Consider the following 18,688-nt stretch of genomic DNA (forward strand, 5'->3'; position numbering starts at 1 on the left):
CACGAACATACACAACGCAGAAGTTGGACATCGATAGGCTGCAAACACAACAGATAGCCACATCATATTCCACTCAAATTGCCCAATTTCTTAATGAGAGCACTCCTTGTCCCGATAACAGAACAACACAGTGACAATATATTGCCCAAAATCCATGCATGGATTCTAGAGACGTCCACAAAGAAATTCATGGTATGACCATTAGTGTCGTGCTGCTGCCGCAGAGAAAAATGCGGCATATATAGCTACGTTACAATCAGTAGCAACGCGTAGCGCACGAGAGAGATATCGGAAGAAAAGGAGAGAAGAGAAACGTCTTTTCCGCAAGAAAAAGAGAGAAATGGAAACGCGAGGAGTGTGAAAAAATCGAGATGTACAGGAGCCAGAATGAAGTCCGAAAATTCTACCAAAGAGTGAAACATCAAATAGATGGCTTTGGTACAGGCACATCCTCCTGTAGAGACCAGCAATGTAATCTGGTAACAGATACAGATAGCGTGCTCAGGATATGGAAGGAACATTTTTCCAATCTGCTGGTATCCAATAGTAGCGAAGACGATGATACCACAGATGCAATCCCAGAAGATGGTATAGAATGTATACCACCCGGCCAAGATGAGGTAAAAACAGCAATGAACCGTCTGAAGAATAATAACGCAGCAGGAGCCTATGGCTTACCAGCCGAGCTGTTTGAAACAGGAGGCGACGCGCTGATAAGGTGTATGCATCAGCTAGTTAGCACCACCTGGCAGGAAGAACGCGTACCCGACGATTGGAACCTCCCACACAAAATTCGGATAAACTGAAGTTTAAGAGCACCTCGCGGATAGTTTTGAAAATCCTTTCAGCAGGTTGTCAAAAGCTCCAAGAAATCATGACGGCACGATCCGAAATGGCAAATCCGCAAGATAATTCACGCATGAAGTTTTTGATTGGTGCAGACTTTGCACGTCGTATTATTTCATCCAGGCATGTATATGGATTATATCGGTCCACTCCTTCGGGTACCTTCCGCACAAAATTCGGGTAAAGCGAAGTTAAAGCTCCTCTTGGTTGTCCTATTGACCCCATTTACAACGGTACAATATTTTCCGGAGTAAGTCCATACTTCCTGATACACTGGCCCAAAAGCTCCAAAAACCCTGCCGGCATATACTAAAGTGTTCACTGTTTTTTTACAACTTTTCACTACAGGAAATCATTTTTAATAAAAAATGTCATAAAGTCATAGCCCTATTCAACATATCGTCGGTGTCATGCTTAAGTGTTCCATACGCCATTTTTACTTTTTGAGATATAGGTGGTTTCTACGGGTTTCGTTTATGCTCTTTCTGAATTTCTGGTCGGTTTTTTTCCTATAACAAGTCGACAAAAATTCTATTTTTAAAAAATTCGCACAGTGGTGTAGGGTATCAAATAATCCTTTCCTTACTGGTTTTTGTTTATTTTTGTTTCAAGAAATATAAAGCCGAACGTGATTTGAAAGTCATTTCGCCATCTTAATTATTCATTATAGATAAAACGTTGTTTTCTTTACACATTTTGTGCATTAACTGAGATCTTGCTTTTTTTTGATATTTCAAAATAAAATGATAAATTGATGACCTGATTGTATACTTCATATTTGTCACAGACGTGCAATGATGAGTATAAGATTCTGGTTTATTTTGGTACTTCGACTAGGGACTCACAAGGCCTTCAAAATCGACTACAATACACTCAGAACGAATTGAATGTGAAGGTAATGCTGATTTGTATGTTACGGTAAAAATCGGTTCAGCCTAAAAGTAGACTTTTGCCCTCTAGCATATATTAATTATAACGCTATTATGGCTCAATGGTCACAATTTACAAAATTTTCGAAATCTAAAAAACACATTGATGGGACTGGGTAGGTCACCTGAACCACATAGGAGGTTAACTTCGGTAAAGTACCTGTACACTACCAATGCTAAGAGATTTTTTATCATTAACAGAAGTGTAATACAAATACAATTTATTCCCAATCCGTGTCTGAAGTGCGTATCTAGAAAAATTATTGTAAAATAAAACGAAGAACAATTTCAGCCAAGAGCTGCTAATACAAGCACCTACCACAGCCACGACTCTGTATTTCAACTAAATCGAAATAACCTAAGCAACGTATTACTATTACAAAAAAAACTTCAACATAATTAGAAACAACAAATAAGTCGTGCTATAAAAAAAGATGACCCTCCAAAAAATTAAATATTTCATTTAAAGGTGTTAAATAAAAATGCATTTAATTTGTGTTGCCATAAATAAATCATATGATTTTCAATTCAAAGTGGCAGAATAAAATTTTTAATTAATTTAAATCAAAAAATTGGGAAAAATAGAATTTTCTATAGGAACATTTACATACATATTCAGCCTGGCTAAATGGAATTTTCTATAGGAAAATTAATATTCAGCCTGGCTGAATAGAATTTTCGATAGGAAAATTAATATTCAGCCTGGCTGAATAGAAATTTCTATAGGAAAATTAATATTCAGCCTGGCTGAATAGAAATTTCTATAGGAAAATTAATATTCAGCCTGGCTGAATAGAATTTTCTATAAGAAAATTAATATAAAGCCTGGCTGAATAGACTTTTCAATAAGAAAATTAATATTCAGCCTGGCTGAATAGACTTTTCTATAAGAAAATTAATATTCAGCCTGGCTGAATAGAACTTTCCATAGGAAAATTAATATTCAGCCTGGCTGAATAGAATTTTCCACAGGAAAATAAATATTCAGCCTGGCTGAATATAATTTTCTATAGGAAAATTAACATTCAGCCTGGCTGAATATAATTTTCTATAGGAAAATTAACATTCAGCCTGGCTGAATAGAATTTTCTATAGGAAAATTATTATTCAGCCTGGAAAATTATTATAGAAAATTCTATAGAAAATTCTATTCAGCCAGGCTGAACAGTGAAAATTTTTTAATAGAAAATTCTATTCAGCCAGGCTGAATAGTGAAAATTTTCTAAAAGAAAATTCAGCCTGAAATTTTCTTACACAAAATTCTATTCTGCCTGGCTGAATAGCAACAATTTTCTTATAGAAATTTCTATTCAGCCAAACTGAATAGTGAAAATTTTCTAAAAGAAAATTCAGCCTGGCTGAATAGTGAACATTTTCTTATAAAAAATTCTATTCAGCCTGGCTGAATAGTGAACATTTTCTTATAGAAAATTCTATTCAGCCTGGCTGAATAGTTAGAATTATCTTATAGAAAATTCTATTCAGCCTGGCTGAATAGTTAGAATTATCTTATAGAAAATTCTATTCAGCCAGGCTGAGTGGAGGAAATTTTCTTATAGAAAATTCTATTCAGCCAGGCTGAATAGTGGGAATTTTCTTATAGACAATTCTATTCAGCCACGATGAATAGTGGAAATTTTCTTATAGAAAATTCTATTCAGCCAGACTGAATAGTGGAAATTTTCTTATAGAAAATTCTATTCAGCCAGACTGAATAGTGGAAATGTTCTTATAGAAACTTCTATTGAGCCAGGCTGAATAGTAGAAATTTTCTTATAGAAATTTCTGCTCAGCCAGGCTGAATATTAATTTTCTTACAGAGAATTCTATTCAGTCTGGCGGAATATTAATTTTCCTATAGAAAATTCTATTCAGCCAGGCTGAATATTAATTTTTTTTATAGAAAATTCTATTCAGCCAGGCTGAATATTAATTTTCCTATAGAAATTTCTGCTCAGCCGGGCTGAATAGAGGAAATTTTCTTATAGAAACATCTATTCAGCCTGGCTGAATATAAATTTTCCTATAGAAAATTCTATTCAGCCTGGCTGAATATAAATTTTCCTATAGAAAATTCTATTCAGCCTGGCTGAATATAAATTTTCCTATAGAAAATTCTATTCAGCCTGGCTGAATATAAATTTTCCTATAGAAAATTCTATTCAGCCTGGCTGAATATAAATTTTCCTATAGAAAATTCTATTCAGCCTGGCTGAATATAAATTTTCCTATAGAAAATTCTATTCAGCCTGGCTGAATATAAATTTTCCTATAGAAAATTCTATTCAGCCTGGCTGAATATAAATTTTCCTATAGAAAATTCTATTCAGCCTGGCTGAATATAAATTTTCCTATAGAAAATTCTATTCAGCCTGGCTGAATATAAATTTTCCTATAGAAAATTCTATTCAGCCTGGCTGAATATAAATTTTCCTATAGAAAATTCTATTCAGCCTGGCTGAATATAAATTTTCCTATAGAAAATTCTATTCAGCCTGGCTGAATATAAATTTTCCTATAGAAAATTCTATTCAGCCTGGCTGAATATAAATTTTCCTATAGAAAATTCTATTCAGCCTGGCTGAATATAAATTTTCCTATAGAAAATTCTATTCAGCCTGGCTGAATATAAATTTTCCTATAGAAAATTCTATTCAGCCTGGCTGAATATAAATTTTCCTATAGAAAATTCTATTCAGCCTGGCTGAATATAAATTTTCCTATAGAAAATTCTATTCAGCCTGGCTGAATATAAATTTTCCTATAGAAAATTCTATTCAGCCTGGCTGAATATAAATTTTCCTATAGAAAATTCTATTCAGCCTGGCTGAATATAAATTTTCCTATAGAAAATTCTATTCAGCCTGGCTGAATATAAATTTTCCTATAGAAAATTCTATTCAGCCTGGCTGAATATAAATTTTCCTATAGAAAATTCTATTCAGCCTGGCTGAATATAAATTTTCCTATAGAAAATTCTATTCAGCCTGGCTGAATATAAATTTTCCTATAGAAAATTCTATTCAGCCTGGCTGAATATAAATTTTCCTATAGAAAATTCTATTCAGCCTGGCTGAATATAAATTTTCCTATAGAAAATTCTATTCAGCCTGGCTGAATATAAATTTTCCTATAGAAAATTCTATTCAGCCTGGCTGAATATAAATTTTCCTATAGAAAATTCTATTCAGCCTGGCTGAATATAAATTTTCCTATAGAAAATTCTATTCAGCCTGGCTGAATATAAATTTTCCTATAGAAAATTCTATTCAGCCTGGCTGAATATAAATTTTCCTATAGAAAATTCTATTCAGCCTGGCTGAATATAAATTTTCCTATAGAAAATTCTATTCAGCCTGGCTGAATATAAATTTTCCTATAGAAAATTCTATTCAGCCTGGCTGAATATAAATTTTCCTATAGAAAATTCTATTCAGCCTGGCTGAATATAAATTTTCCTATAGAAAATTCTATTCAGCCTGGCTGAATATAAATTTTCCTATAGAAAATTCTATTCAGCCTGGCTGAATATAAATTTTCCTATAGAAAATTCTATTCAGCCTGGCTGAATATAAATTTTCCTATAGAAAATTCTATTCAGCCTGGCTGAATATAAATTTTCCTATAGAAAATTCTATTCAGCCTGGCTGAATATAAATGTTCCTATAGAAAATTCTATTCAGCCTGGCTGAATATAAATGTTCCTATAGAAAATTCTATTCAGCCTGGCTGAATATAAATTTTCCTATAGAAAATTCTATTCAGCCTGGCTGAATATAAATTTTCCTATAGAAAATTCTATTCAGCCTGGCTGAATATAAATTTTCCTATAGAAAATTCTATTCAGCCTGGCTGAATATAAATTTTCCTATAGAAAATTCTATTCAGCCTGGCTGAAAATGTTTCTGTAGAAAGTTCCAGTCAACCCGTATATTATGAGAAATTTATTATTCAGCAAAGCTGAATGAAAGTCTTTGTGACAGCAATTGAAGCGGGAAAGTATATGCTTTCTTTATTAAAAACTGATATATGTACATATGTATGTATACATCACATGTTTGGCCCAAAGTGCTATGTCATTTCTTATTTTATTTCAAATTTCTTCATCATGCTCTCGTTCCTCCTACCTTATTTATGTAATTCACATGTAGTCACATAATGCCACATGATATCCCCTATTGACAGGAAATTGTTTTGATACATTTGTTTAATTTTGTGGAGAGGATTTATCAAAGAAACAAAATTTAGTCATGCTTTTCTTTAGACAAATTGTTTTCTTACCGTGTGTCTAAAATAAATATTTTTATTTATTTTTGGATTTCAAGTTTTTCATGGGTTGTCAAAAAATGTTATTTCTTGTCCATAAAACATATCTTAGATAAGGTAACTGAAGTAGTTTCATTATAATATATGAAAGACGGCGTAGCTACGTCACTTTTTGCTTCACCTGACTTTCTTAAAAGAAAGAAGGAAAACAAGAACAAAACACCAACAAATCGAACTATAGACCCAATTTACTTTCATTGGCCATTTTTCAACACGAAAAATGTTTGTTACATATTGAACGACGACAGTAAATTTCTTTTTTTCCATGTTTGTGCTAAGTCACATAACCCGGGTGGTGGGTGAATTATGAGGTCCAACATAAGAATGATGAATGGTTGGGTGCTGTGCATAAATTCTAAATATTAACAACTTTTTGGTTTCTTTCGGCTAATCTCAAAATAAAGCTACTTAATCTTAACGCTATTTTAAAGCGATAATTGATTTATTATCCACCCATAATCCCAGGCACCGTACAATCTGAACTCTGAAGCCAACAATAACTCCCATTGGGCTACATATTATTTTCGTTGGAGGGTCTATTGAAAATTTGTATTTGTATTTGTTTATACATTGTAAATTATTTTGATTTAATTTTTAGATTTGATTTGTTTTATTTTTAATATCTCCCCCTTTTGCTGAATTTCCCATATTTGACATAACAACGATGATCACATCGAAATTTAAATACGGCAAACAGAAAATTAATGCCATTTTTATCATTGCCAAAATTTATGAATGTTTAGCGAATGAAAATAAATTCATTATGTTTTTTGTTTGACTTTTGCTCTTTTACTGTTTTTTTTTTTTTTTGGTTTTCGCATAAAATTCGGCTAGGCATGGCTTGGCCATAATGATAAGACATGATAAATGACATAAGAAAAGTTTTTCGTACAAATTGCGATCAAATAAATAGGCGACGAAAAAAGTAATTAAACTTTTATGCAGTCATTAACAATTACCCCGGTGATACAGTGAAACCTAACAAAAACTCATATCAGTACCTGTAAACCTTTACTTCATTAGCAAACAACAATGACATGCCGATCAAGCAGCAGAACTTTCATCAGGTTTCAGAAAAAACAACAGTATTTGGAACGATAATGTTTGCAATACTTTTATCCACTTTGGCTAGCATATATTTTGCTCTATAAACTCGTACTTTGTTCCATCCACCCTAATGTAAAGCATACACACATAACACATAGTTTATTTCTCTGATATTCTTGATTATGTTAATAACTTCGTTTTCGCGAATTTTCTCTACAGGAAGGTTTTATTTAAAATCGATTTATTGATTAAATTAAACGTCTTGTCATAAAATATCAACAACATACCTTCAGCGACATGCTGAATAGGCTACATATTATATTGTACAACATTTGTAGATATAGGCGATGTTATCAATACTTGTGAACAACAGTTGGGTCTGGATTATGACAACTTATATGCCGTGAAAGAGAGGAAAACGTTATAGAAATACCTTCGAGCTTATTAAATTAATTCATAATTACAATGAATTTGACAGTTTGATTTTACTGTGTCACTTATCTGTGTATCTTACCTAGACTTCTACGAATGCAAGGAATTTATTAGTCGAAAATATGAACGATTTTCAGAGATCTTCTCAAAACAGATTTTTTAAACCAATTCTATATTTGTTGTTTTCGTTTTCAAATTCTTTGTTGAGTTGATTTAATATTTTATTCGTGGTAGAAGAAAAGAGGAGACATAATTGAAAAAACAAAACATAGAACCCTGGGTTTTCCTGAATTCACATAACTTCAAAATAACTTGAATTCACAAACACAGAATCAACTAGTTCGTGTATAGGATTTGCCACATAATGGATATGATTAAATGTTTGTTCCATACAAATGTTCCCAGCAAAAATACCCATTACAAAACCCCCTATTAACTCTTCAAGCAACTTTAAATGGAAGGTGCTTACACCTGGGAAGTTTTTGCGGATTTTGAAACAGCAATATTCATAGATGAGAAAAATCAAAAAACAAAAACATTTTTAGGGTTTTTTTTTTTTTGGTTTTTCACGATTTTGCTTGGAAACCGCAAGTTCTATCGAAAATGGACTGAAGAAAATGTTGTAGCTATGAAAAATCTCTACAAAATTGGCCTTCATGATAATTTCGCAGGTTTTATCATTATTGAGATATAGAAGTTCAAATTGGTAATGTAATGACAGCAATTTCCCTACATAAACTTCTATATGTCTAAAATGGTACAACATAGGAAAAAACTACCAAAGCCAATCTTGTAGAGCATTTTTACTGCTAAAAGATTCTCTCTAGTCCATTTCGATAAGACTTACCGTTTTCAATCAAATCGTGAAGACCTAACAAAAAAGCTAAAAATGTGATTTGATCATCTATATATCTCAACAAGTAAGCCAAGGCTATAGTCGGACGGGGCCGACCATGTAATACCCTACACCTTTACCCCTGGGAATTAGCTTTCCACATACCAAAATTTCTTTATGGAACAAATAAACTTATTGTAAGAAATAATAATATAATAATAGTTTCACAACGCTCAATGACATGGAACCCACAGCTTATCTCCGAGTCCGAACGGCGTGTCCTAAGACACCACTTGTAGAGTAGTTTTACATGACTGAAATACTCAGAAAATGTCGCAAACCTTACTGAAAGATATTTTACAACCGTTAAAAATTTGATTTTGCCTGGCTGGGGAATCGTTTTAAAAAATACAATTGGACAATTAAAACGTTAGGGCACCATGTGATTTGCAAAAATGCAACAACTGGGAATGGGAAAATGTGGTAATCTACACAAAACCAATTATATATTAAGCACTAGGTCCGTTATATAGCAGACACTTTATTGCAATTTTCATCAGGGGGAAGATCAGTAGTTCTATTTTCATATGTAGTCTACTTTGCCGGTAAAGCCCTCCAGGTAATAAAATATAGGCCAAAAATATTTTTTGTATTTTTCATACAAAGGTAATGGTCCATTTCACCCGCTAAATAATATCAGATCATCATCTAAAATTGTAAGCATCTTCCTCCACCTATCTCCTAACCTCGTACAAAATTTCGTGATTATTGGGCTATAATTGCGACCTCTAGCGTGTTTGTCATTACACTACAAACAAATAACAGGGTATATTAGGCTGTAAGTCTGTTATCTTATCATGTACACCAACACAATTGGCATCAATAGAAAGGTCAATCGTTTCTCTTCCAAGTATAGCTTACTTGTCCGGAGTGTCTCTTCCAGGAATAAAGATATAAGCTGTACATTAGAAATTTTCACAATTTTCACACAAAAGTTGTGGTCCATTTAACCCTTTAAATATTATCTGATCGCCATCTCAAATTGCAAGCTTCTTATTTGTCATATACTCTTATTTAAAATTTCGAGGCGATCGGACTATTATTGCGACCTACAGAGCGGCTACAAAATCGGATAAAAATTATGGTTTTGGTCCATTTCACCCGCTAATTATTTCACGATCATCACCAATTAAAATAGCGATCTATTCTGATGTGAAACCGACCTCCATACCAAATTTAGTGACGATCGGTCCATAATTGCGGCCTGGAGTTTGATTACAATTTATAATGGACAGACGGACACACGGACGGACGGACGGACACACATCTCAAAATCGCTTTATCTCGCCGAGATATGAAGATTGGTATACCACATTGGGGGTCTCCGACGAATATTTCGCGGTGTTACATGAATTTTTACCAAAACAAACTTATAATACCCTTTCCACATTGTGGTGTAGGGTATAAAAATGGTAAAACCTATGAACAAATCACAAGTCACTTTTCTAGATAATTTTCACAGCTACAACATTTTCTTTAGCCCCATTTTGATAGGACTTGTGGTTTCCAAGCGCATTTTGAAAAAGCAATGTTCATAGATGAGAAAAATCGAAAAACTGGAGGGATTTGGAGGGATTTTTAAATTAATAGCGGTCAAAGTTCACATTTCACGATCAGTTTTGACAGAAAGGGAGATAGAGAAATGTTATAACTGTTTGTTTTGTTTATTGTTGAAGATTCAATCTCATTTGATTGCTTAAGCTGGAGTATTCCCCCAATGGCTTAACTTCATTTAATACCCTCTATTACAGAGAGTAATGTTTTTCAAAACGAACTGACAGTGTTGCAAAATTTTTACTGTTCGCTACCAATATCATGATTTCATCCCGGCGAAGGGAATTATCAATTGGCTTTTCAGCTTTTTGAAATGATGCTTTTTTTTGCGGAAACCCGAACTCTTTAGGTGTCTAGTATTCTCAAATAAATGAGAATCACACTCACTTTTCGGCTTCTCCAAAAAACATCAGAACAAAAATATTTTCAAACAACTATCAGCACGTATCAACTAAGAACTCATCGAGTTCTGTAAGTTGAAACACATCATCACAATTGCCTGTGAGTGATTGTTGTTGGAATTTATTACAAACTCCCTTGCGCGTGCCATTCGCTGTTTGTTTTGTTTATTGTTTAGCTATCATTTCCACTTTCTCGGGTACACACGCACCCACACCTTTTGGTACCTGCCCCACAAAAATGTCAAAATGTTCGCTAATGTGCATTTGTGATAGTTTTGAATTTGTTTAAAATAGATAGTCGTTACGGTCCTGGTCTCAATGTTATGTTACTCCATATTTCCTGTCATAAAACCACAAAAGCTGTAAAAACTCCCACGGTGGCGCACAATAGTTAACGAAGAGGTGACTGTCATTGGTCTAAACTTTTACATCATAATATTTCTGTCAAACTTTAATCAAATTCGAAGACGGATTATATCAAATAACTCCTTCTTGTATCTTCCCTACAAAACTTTAAAATTTTCCCAGTTTATGGACTATTCGAGGATCGTTGTGAAACTCCTCCTCGTACCTCCTCCTGTAGCGTGATTCTCGAACTCATCTTTGAGTTACCGACAAAAAACGGTAAAATTAAAATTTTTAGAATTTCGGAAAGTTAGCGACCAACCGTGTTGTCAACTTTTACATGAACTTTTCATTCATAATTTTTTGTTTAAATGTTTTGTTTAAATGAGAAATTGTATTGTGCTTGTTTTTTGTGGATGGCGCCCATCCATTCAATATGCTCATGATATCCTGAAGTTGTCACTCAAATATGTCATGTAGTAGCTCCATAGATAAAATAATCTATAGATAGAGAATTTTAATGTGTTTATTTTTTATAGATGTTGTCCTTCACTCAATATGTTCTCGATATGCTATGGTTTTCACTCAAATATGTCGTGTAGTAGCTCAATGTTAAAAAAATACCACTAACGCCATCTAACTATTACAGAGCATACTAAGTAACATGCTGAGAACAATTCTTCGTCTACACCTTCATTAGTCTATGCTTCGAGTCTTATACTTATACCGATGTTATTGTAATATTGTAGCTCCGAATATTGCAATTAAGATACCACAGACCTTCGATTTTTTTAAATGCAATGTATTTTTGCAGCGCCACCGCGTGTCGCACGATAGCAGTTGAAAGGATTAGCTGTCATAGGTCCAAACTTTTGTATCGTAATTTAAAACCACCTCGAAGATGAACTATATCTGACAACTTCTTCTGATAGTTCTCCACCAAAAAGGTTCAAAATTTTCGCCATTTAAGAACTTTTAAACTTTTTTACTAAAACTCCTCCTAATGCCTCTCCCAAAGAAGATCGAAATTTTCGCACGGTTTTGAAAATTTTACCAACGATCTCTGTAAAATCCCAAGGTGACCAACTAAAATGGCTGGTGCCGCACTATGGCTATGGTGTAACAGAAATTGGTGAAAACTTTGCACAAACTGTTAGATCAACTTCGAATGCAGTATAGGCCAATTCCTTCAACTATCTTCACCAAAAAAAGTCAACAATTTTGGGTTCAAATCCACTTCAAGCCACTTGCCAGATCGGACTGAAATCTGAAGCGGACTTTTTTTTTAACTTAGTTTAAATTCGGGGATAGCCCTCACCCACTCCTTCCGCTAGTTCTCCCAAAAAAAGTTCATAAATTTTCGCTATAATTGTGCCCATGATAAATCTCGAAGGGATTAATCGAATTGGTCATAACTTTGCATATGGTAAAAATATTATACCCCGGTTACACTTAACCGGATTAATCCAGTGGGTTTGGGTTTGAAATGTCAATTCCATAGCGCAAACGTCAAATAAATCCTCATGAAGTGGGTTAACACGGCAAAAAACTCTAATGTAACCGTACTATTACTTCCAGTTATGGATCAGGTTTGAATATGAACTAAATCGGTATAGTCCTTCGTGTACCTTCCACACAAAATTTGGAAAAACATTAAAATTAATTGGAAAAGTCGTACAGCTCATCTCGGATAATCTTGATTTTTATTTCAGCAATTTTCTTCTTCCTGGACCCTTTCCCCTTTCCGGGACCAACTACATTGCGTATTACGTAAGATAACCTTCGAAATAAGAAACCCGATTTGTCCAAACATTATTAATCGTATTATTTCTTAAAGAGTCGAATTATGTCCTAATATTAACTACATCGGACCACTCTTTCACCGCACAAACTGTTGAAAGAGTGCAGTTTAAGGACTCTTCTTGGATCGCTTTTAAATTTTTGGAAATATGTTGTCTATGCGGCTCCAGTTACGAGGTTACAATTTTTTTGGGAGTAAGTCCATACATCCTGTGATAGTTATTGTCAAAAATTGGCCCAAAAAACTCAAAAAAAAAACCTCTATAGACGTCAGAAGTATTGACTTCTTTAGATCGGAGGCTGATGCTATATCTCTGTCGGCACAGGTGGTTGATGCTTTCTTACATGTTTCTTTGGGAGCAAGTCCATACTTCCTGTCATAGTTATTGTCAAAAATTGGCAAAAAATAAAAAAACCTCTATAGACGTCAGAAGTATTGGCTTAACTTATTTTCTTTAGATCCGAGGCTGATGATATGTATATCTCTGTCGGCACAGGTTGGTGCTTTCTTAACTGTTTATTTATCATTTAGTATCTGCAAGTGATTTCTTCCTGCTTATGGCTATATCACACCATATGCTTTTTCACATGTATGACATCAGCTGGTCTGTATATTAGTATACCCAAAGCGACAACATACATGTGAAAAAACATATGGTGTGATATAGCCATTACTTGGGATAAAAATGTATCATTTGGTTCATGATACAATTTAGGGATAGGTAAATCGACATTCGATTAATCGATTAGTCGACTTTTTTTGGTCGAATGTCAAAAAATCGAAGTCGAGTTTTGAGTGGAGGAAAAATCGCATAGTCGATTATTTTGTGATCGATTTTAATTGACTTTGGCTGTTATACAGCTCTCCCATAGCTGCAAAAACATCTGTGCAAATGATCAAAAGAAAACTCGAAAATCGACGAATAGTCGATATTTTGCGGTTATCAAAAGAAAGTCGAGTTTTAGGACAATTGAAATAATCCCCTAACCGAAAAATCGCATTTTTAGTTTTAGACCGAAATCGAAAAGTCGAAAAATCGATTATTGCTTTTCATTACCTATCTCTAGTCCAATTAGGTAGGGGGTCAATTGCTGGGCCTATTTAAATGGCATCTATTGGAATTTTATTGCTAGTGGATATATACAGAGAAACGATTGACTGACTCAGATGAGGAGATTTGGTCAGTTGCGTGGAGCTACTTACATCAACGTCATTCTGATGATAGAAATATATTGCAGCTATTTACATCGTATAATGACTTATTGATGCCCACATTGTAGAAGGGAATGTGAAATGCCTAAGATGCCACAGAAGGGGGTGAAATGTAAGAGCATTGTCGTGGGTAGGGAATCTTCATTGATTTCGAAAAGAGAGAAAGAGGGATAGAGTTTTGATCAAGGGTGATAAGTTTAAATGTAACAACTTTTAATTTGAATTTTAACATCAAGATATCTTAAAACTGGGAAAAAGAAACCGATATCTTAAATTTCTCCAAAATTTGCAATAAAGTTACTGATTAAAAGATTACGCTTCAAACTTTGATATTTCATATCGGGGCACGTTCAGGGTTCACAAATTTCGCATAGAACAAGATATGATGCTTTGCTATGACACTAACAACTCTCAATATCACAATCTAATACGCTTAGAATCACGTACGCACTAAATGTATGTACGTACGTAAATTTCTTTGTAGCACTTATTCCGAATTGATGGTATTAGAGGTTGGTCAACATCTATTTAACGCAAAATAACAAAAAAAAAACCTAAATTGAAACTATCACCGGACAATCAATGATGTTGTGAATTTCTTATTGATGGCAGAAACACATGGAAAAACAACAAAGGCGCTCCAAAACCTCTTGTGTATGTTTTGTTGTCCTGATAATAGAAATTAAGAAAGACAGCTTTAAAAAAGTAATTGATCACTTTGTCATGTGTCATTTGTTGTCGTTGGTGTTGTTGTTGTATTATGATTTATTTTTTTTTTTGTTCAATTGAGTTGAAATCTTTATCACACTTTTGTATTTTTTGTTGAAACTAAGCAACATTGTGGTGGTTTGGTTATAACCAAATTTATTTTACAACAACTAAAAAGGGGTTTGGTATTTCGGTTATAGATTAAATTTAAAATTTATTATGGCTCTTCTTATTTGTGATTTGTGTTCTGGTTATTTTTGCAAGCATGTTTTTCAATATTGTTTTTTTTTTTTTTAACATTTTCTATTATAATCACCTTGGACTAGGCAGAACATGGCAAAAAGGCTCCATATTTTGTATTTGAACTCCATTGTAGGTTGCTGTTGTTGTATTCTCACTTTAATATGTTATAATAAAAAATTTAAATATTTTTCTTTTTTAGTATTCAATATTTGTTTTAATATTTGTTTTTAATTCTCTTTTTAAATTCTATAGCACACTTGTTTTGGGAGGTATTTTTAACGCTCTATTCTTGTTCGCTTTTCGTTTTGAAACTTTGAAAAACAGCGTTACTTTAATTGTATTTTTTTATTTTTGCAATAGGCATATAACGCGCGCGACTTTTTGTTGTGGCACTTTATTGTTTTTGTTTTGTTTGTGTCCGAAGTGTCGCTTTTAATTTTTCAAAATCAACTGAAACTTATTTGAATCCGTTGTAACGTTTTATAGGTTTGTTGCTGTTGTGTTGAACACACTTTTAGGTTCTTTTGTTTTGGTGATCCGCTTGTGGACGTTTTCATTTAACCGCTGAATAAGCAAGTAAAATGTTCTGCTAACCAGAATACAATTATAAGCCCCTCAAAGCGGCCAAAACCATTGAAAAGTAAATAACACGGGCCAAAACTCTCCGGCAAAAACACAAACACACATACAGAGAGACTAAAATAAAGTCAGTCGAAGTCATTCAGTTAGTTAACAATTTAGCAAAAACAAACGGCCAAAAAAGCAACAACAAACAACTTAATAATTGTGTTCATTTGTTGGGAGCATTTGCGGCGTTCGAGCCGTTGAACTCTCTTTTTTATTGACGATCGATGGAGCGAGCGGTCTTATAAATATGAGTTTTTATTTTCATTTCGGTTTGTTGGTACATTGTTTTCATAATCGCATTGCCTTTATTTCTTAACTGGTCTATATAGTACGATCGTTCGTATTGCTGTGCCAGCTCTTTTATCTTAGCCAAAAGAAAAATGCGATCGTATTCTTTTAGATTTGGTTTATTAAATTTATTGATTAGGTATTTACTTAAACATTGTTGGTCGTCTATATTCTCTTCTTTTTTCGTAATAAGAGAAATCTAGTAAAAATTAAGAGCGCCAAGTTCTGGATTACAACAACAATAAGTTTGTTCAAATTGCTAACTAGCATTGTTTACGTCATTATTGATAGCTGTTAATGGCCATGTCTTTGAAAGGGGAAACACAGTGGTTTGCGAAGAGATATCAGGGGAAATATATCGATTAGATTTTTGATTTTCTTATCTAAAGAATAGGAATATTGTACTATAAGACAGACTGACACTCACGTATATATGATCACGTTTTGTGTTTTCTTATATTTTATATGTACCTATGTATATGGTTGGACGAAATCCCTTTCCTTTCCGTCAGTTTTCTTAAACATATTGCCGTAAACCTCAATTTCCGATTTTTATATCCTCCACCATAATATGGAGGATATAATTAAATTTGTCATTCCGCTTGTAACACATTGAAATATTCGTCGGAGACCCTATAAAATATGTATATATATTCTTGATCAGCATACAACTTTAAGTCGATATAACCAAGTCCGTCTGTCCGTCCGTCTGTTGAAATCAAGATACAGCTCCCAATTTTTAAGATAAATCTTTGTTATTTGGTACAGAAGTTTCTATTATCCCTAGGAGGTTTGGCATCGATCCACGTTTTAATATACCGATCTCCGGTATTTTGAGGAATTTTAGCCTCATTATAGCTTTAATTTGGTATTTATTATTCCTTGGGGGTATAAACCTTTCCTGCTGAAATTTGCAGATATAGGTCCACGTCTTCCTATAGCCCCCGTAGAACGGTACCTCCCAATTTTCGGTATTTTGAAGATTGTGGCCTCAATATCCCACAGACATGGTTGAAATTTGGTATTTAGTTTTCGTTGGGTGTATACACTTGTTCATCGGAAAATGGTATGTATAGGTCCACGTTTTCATATAGCCCCCATAGAACGGTACCTCCCGATTTTCGGTATTTTTAAGGTGGAGGCCTCAATATCCCACCAAAATTTGGTATTTAATTTATGCTACTTTCCACCTGAATGTTGCTGGTATAGGTTCACGCCTTCACATAACAGGCATAGAACAGTACCTCCCGATTTTCGGTATTTTGAAGGTTTTAGGCTCATTGAGACACCGAAATAGCTGACATTTGGTATTCAGTCTTTGTTGGGGGTATAAAACTTTCCAACTGAAATTTTTCGGTATAGGCCCTCATCTTTATATAGCTCCCATAGAACGTCTCCCGATCGGTATATATTGTGGCCTAAATATCCCAACGAAACGACTGAAATTAGGTACTAATTCTTCGTTGGGTATATATAAGCTTCCAAATGAAAATTTTTCTTCATGTCTTCATATAGCCTCCGTAGAACTATCCCTCCAAACTTTTGGTATTTTGAAGATTTTGGCCCCAATATCCCACGGTGGGATTCCCACCGAATGTGTTAAATTTCGTATTCAGTTTTCGTTGGGAGCATAAAACTTTGTCGGTATAGACCCACGTTTTCATATAGCCCCCATAGAACGGTACCTCCCGATTTTCGGTATTTTGAAGGTTTTAGCCAATTTATTCAAACGGAATAAATGAAATTTGGTATTTAATCTTCACTAAAGGTACAAGACAATTATACAAGTACAACACATCCCTTAAAAAAATCAGGCTCACGTTTTTGTATAGCCCCCATATAGGCGTACCCACCATTTTAGTCACATTTTTCTACCGAATTAGTCGTTTATACGGATTTTTGTGTTTCTAGAAGATAGAAGAATAAAACTTACTTGCAAACAAAGTGCCCTTATACAGTGCTGCTCAAAACTTTTGCAACTGGAACGACTACATCACTTTTTATACCTTACACCAATATGTGGGGAAGGTATTATAAGTTGGGTTTGGCCAAAAAGTTTGTAACTCTTCGACATAATGGTCTTAGACCCATACTTATATATACCAAAATGAATGTCTCGACGAGTTGTGTGGATCTGGCTATGTGTGTCCGTCCGTCTGTCTATCTAAACCTCGTAATCACTCTACGGGTTGCAATTTTGATCGGATCGTCACAAAATGTTGGGTGTTGGTGGGGTTGGTGATGGTCGAATAACACTGGTCAACAGGACTTTTGTTTCAACCGAAGTTGCAGTTGTTTCTAGATGAAATCGGCGAGTTATTTTCCAACCCGGTCCCTGTTTTTCTCCATCAGCTCTTGTTTTTGAGATATAGCTCAAAATTGGTTTTTACGAGTTTAACCTAGACTTTCGTTATTTTCGGATACAAACAAATATTTGTTGTGGGTTTTTCGACATTAATATATTAAGGAGATGTTATACGCTCGATAAAATCGTTTTTGAAATAGTTATGGTGAGTATATATCAAAAAAAATATAGAAAATATACGACGGACCTTGTAAAAATTGCATATTTTGAGTACTTTAAGCTGTAATTACGTCATCGGGGGAAGTCATAGGATCTTCATATGGTACTCCGGATATGCTTAGGGTGTCTACTATATAATCTAGTATTCAGATATTTAATATAAAGATCATAGCGCCCATGATTCGGCCATGACCTAAAAATCATCATGAAGACTGCCATTGAAAAGTAAATGGCTTATGTGGTAATGATATCACTGGTAAATTATTTCCCTTTAGCAGTCTTCATGATGATTTTTAGGTCATGGCCGAATCATGGGCGCTATGATCTTTATATTAAATATCTGAATACTGGATTATATAGTAGACACCCTAAGCATATCCGGAGTACCATATGAAGATCCTATGACTTCCCCCGATGACGTAATTACAGCTTAAAGTACTCAAAATATGCAATTTTTACAAGGTCCGTCGTATATTTTCTATATTTTTTTTTGATATATACTCACCATAA

General features: G+C 34.0%; 1 protein-coding gene across 1 annotated transcript in view; it reads right to left on the minus strand.

The window, feature by feature from the left end:
- LOC141394893 (uncharacterized) overlaps window positions 1-15,720 on the minus strand; it is a 40,241-nt gene extending 24,521 nt beyond the window's left edge. The window contains exon 1 of the mRNA XM_073970038.1: window positions 14,813-15,720. Coding sequence (XP_073826139.1) covers window positions 14,813-14,867 — 55 coding nt within the window. The 5' untranslated portion in view covers window positions 14,868-15,720. The remainder of the gene's footprint in view (window positions 1-14,812) is intronic.
- Between the last annotated feature and the right edge of the window lie 2,968 nt (window positions 15,721-18,688).

The sequence above is a fragment of the Musca autumnalis genome, unplaced genomic scaffold (assembly GCF_047663935.1).
Source record: "Musca autumnalis isolate F117 unplaced genomic scaffold, ASM4766393v1 scaffold_2, whole genome shotgun sequence".
NCBI classification, from domain to species: domain Eukaryota; kingdom Metazoa; phylum Arthropoda; class Insecta; order Diptera; family Muscidae; genus Musca; species Musca autumnalis.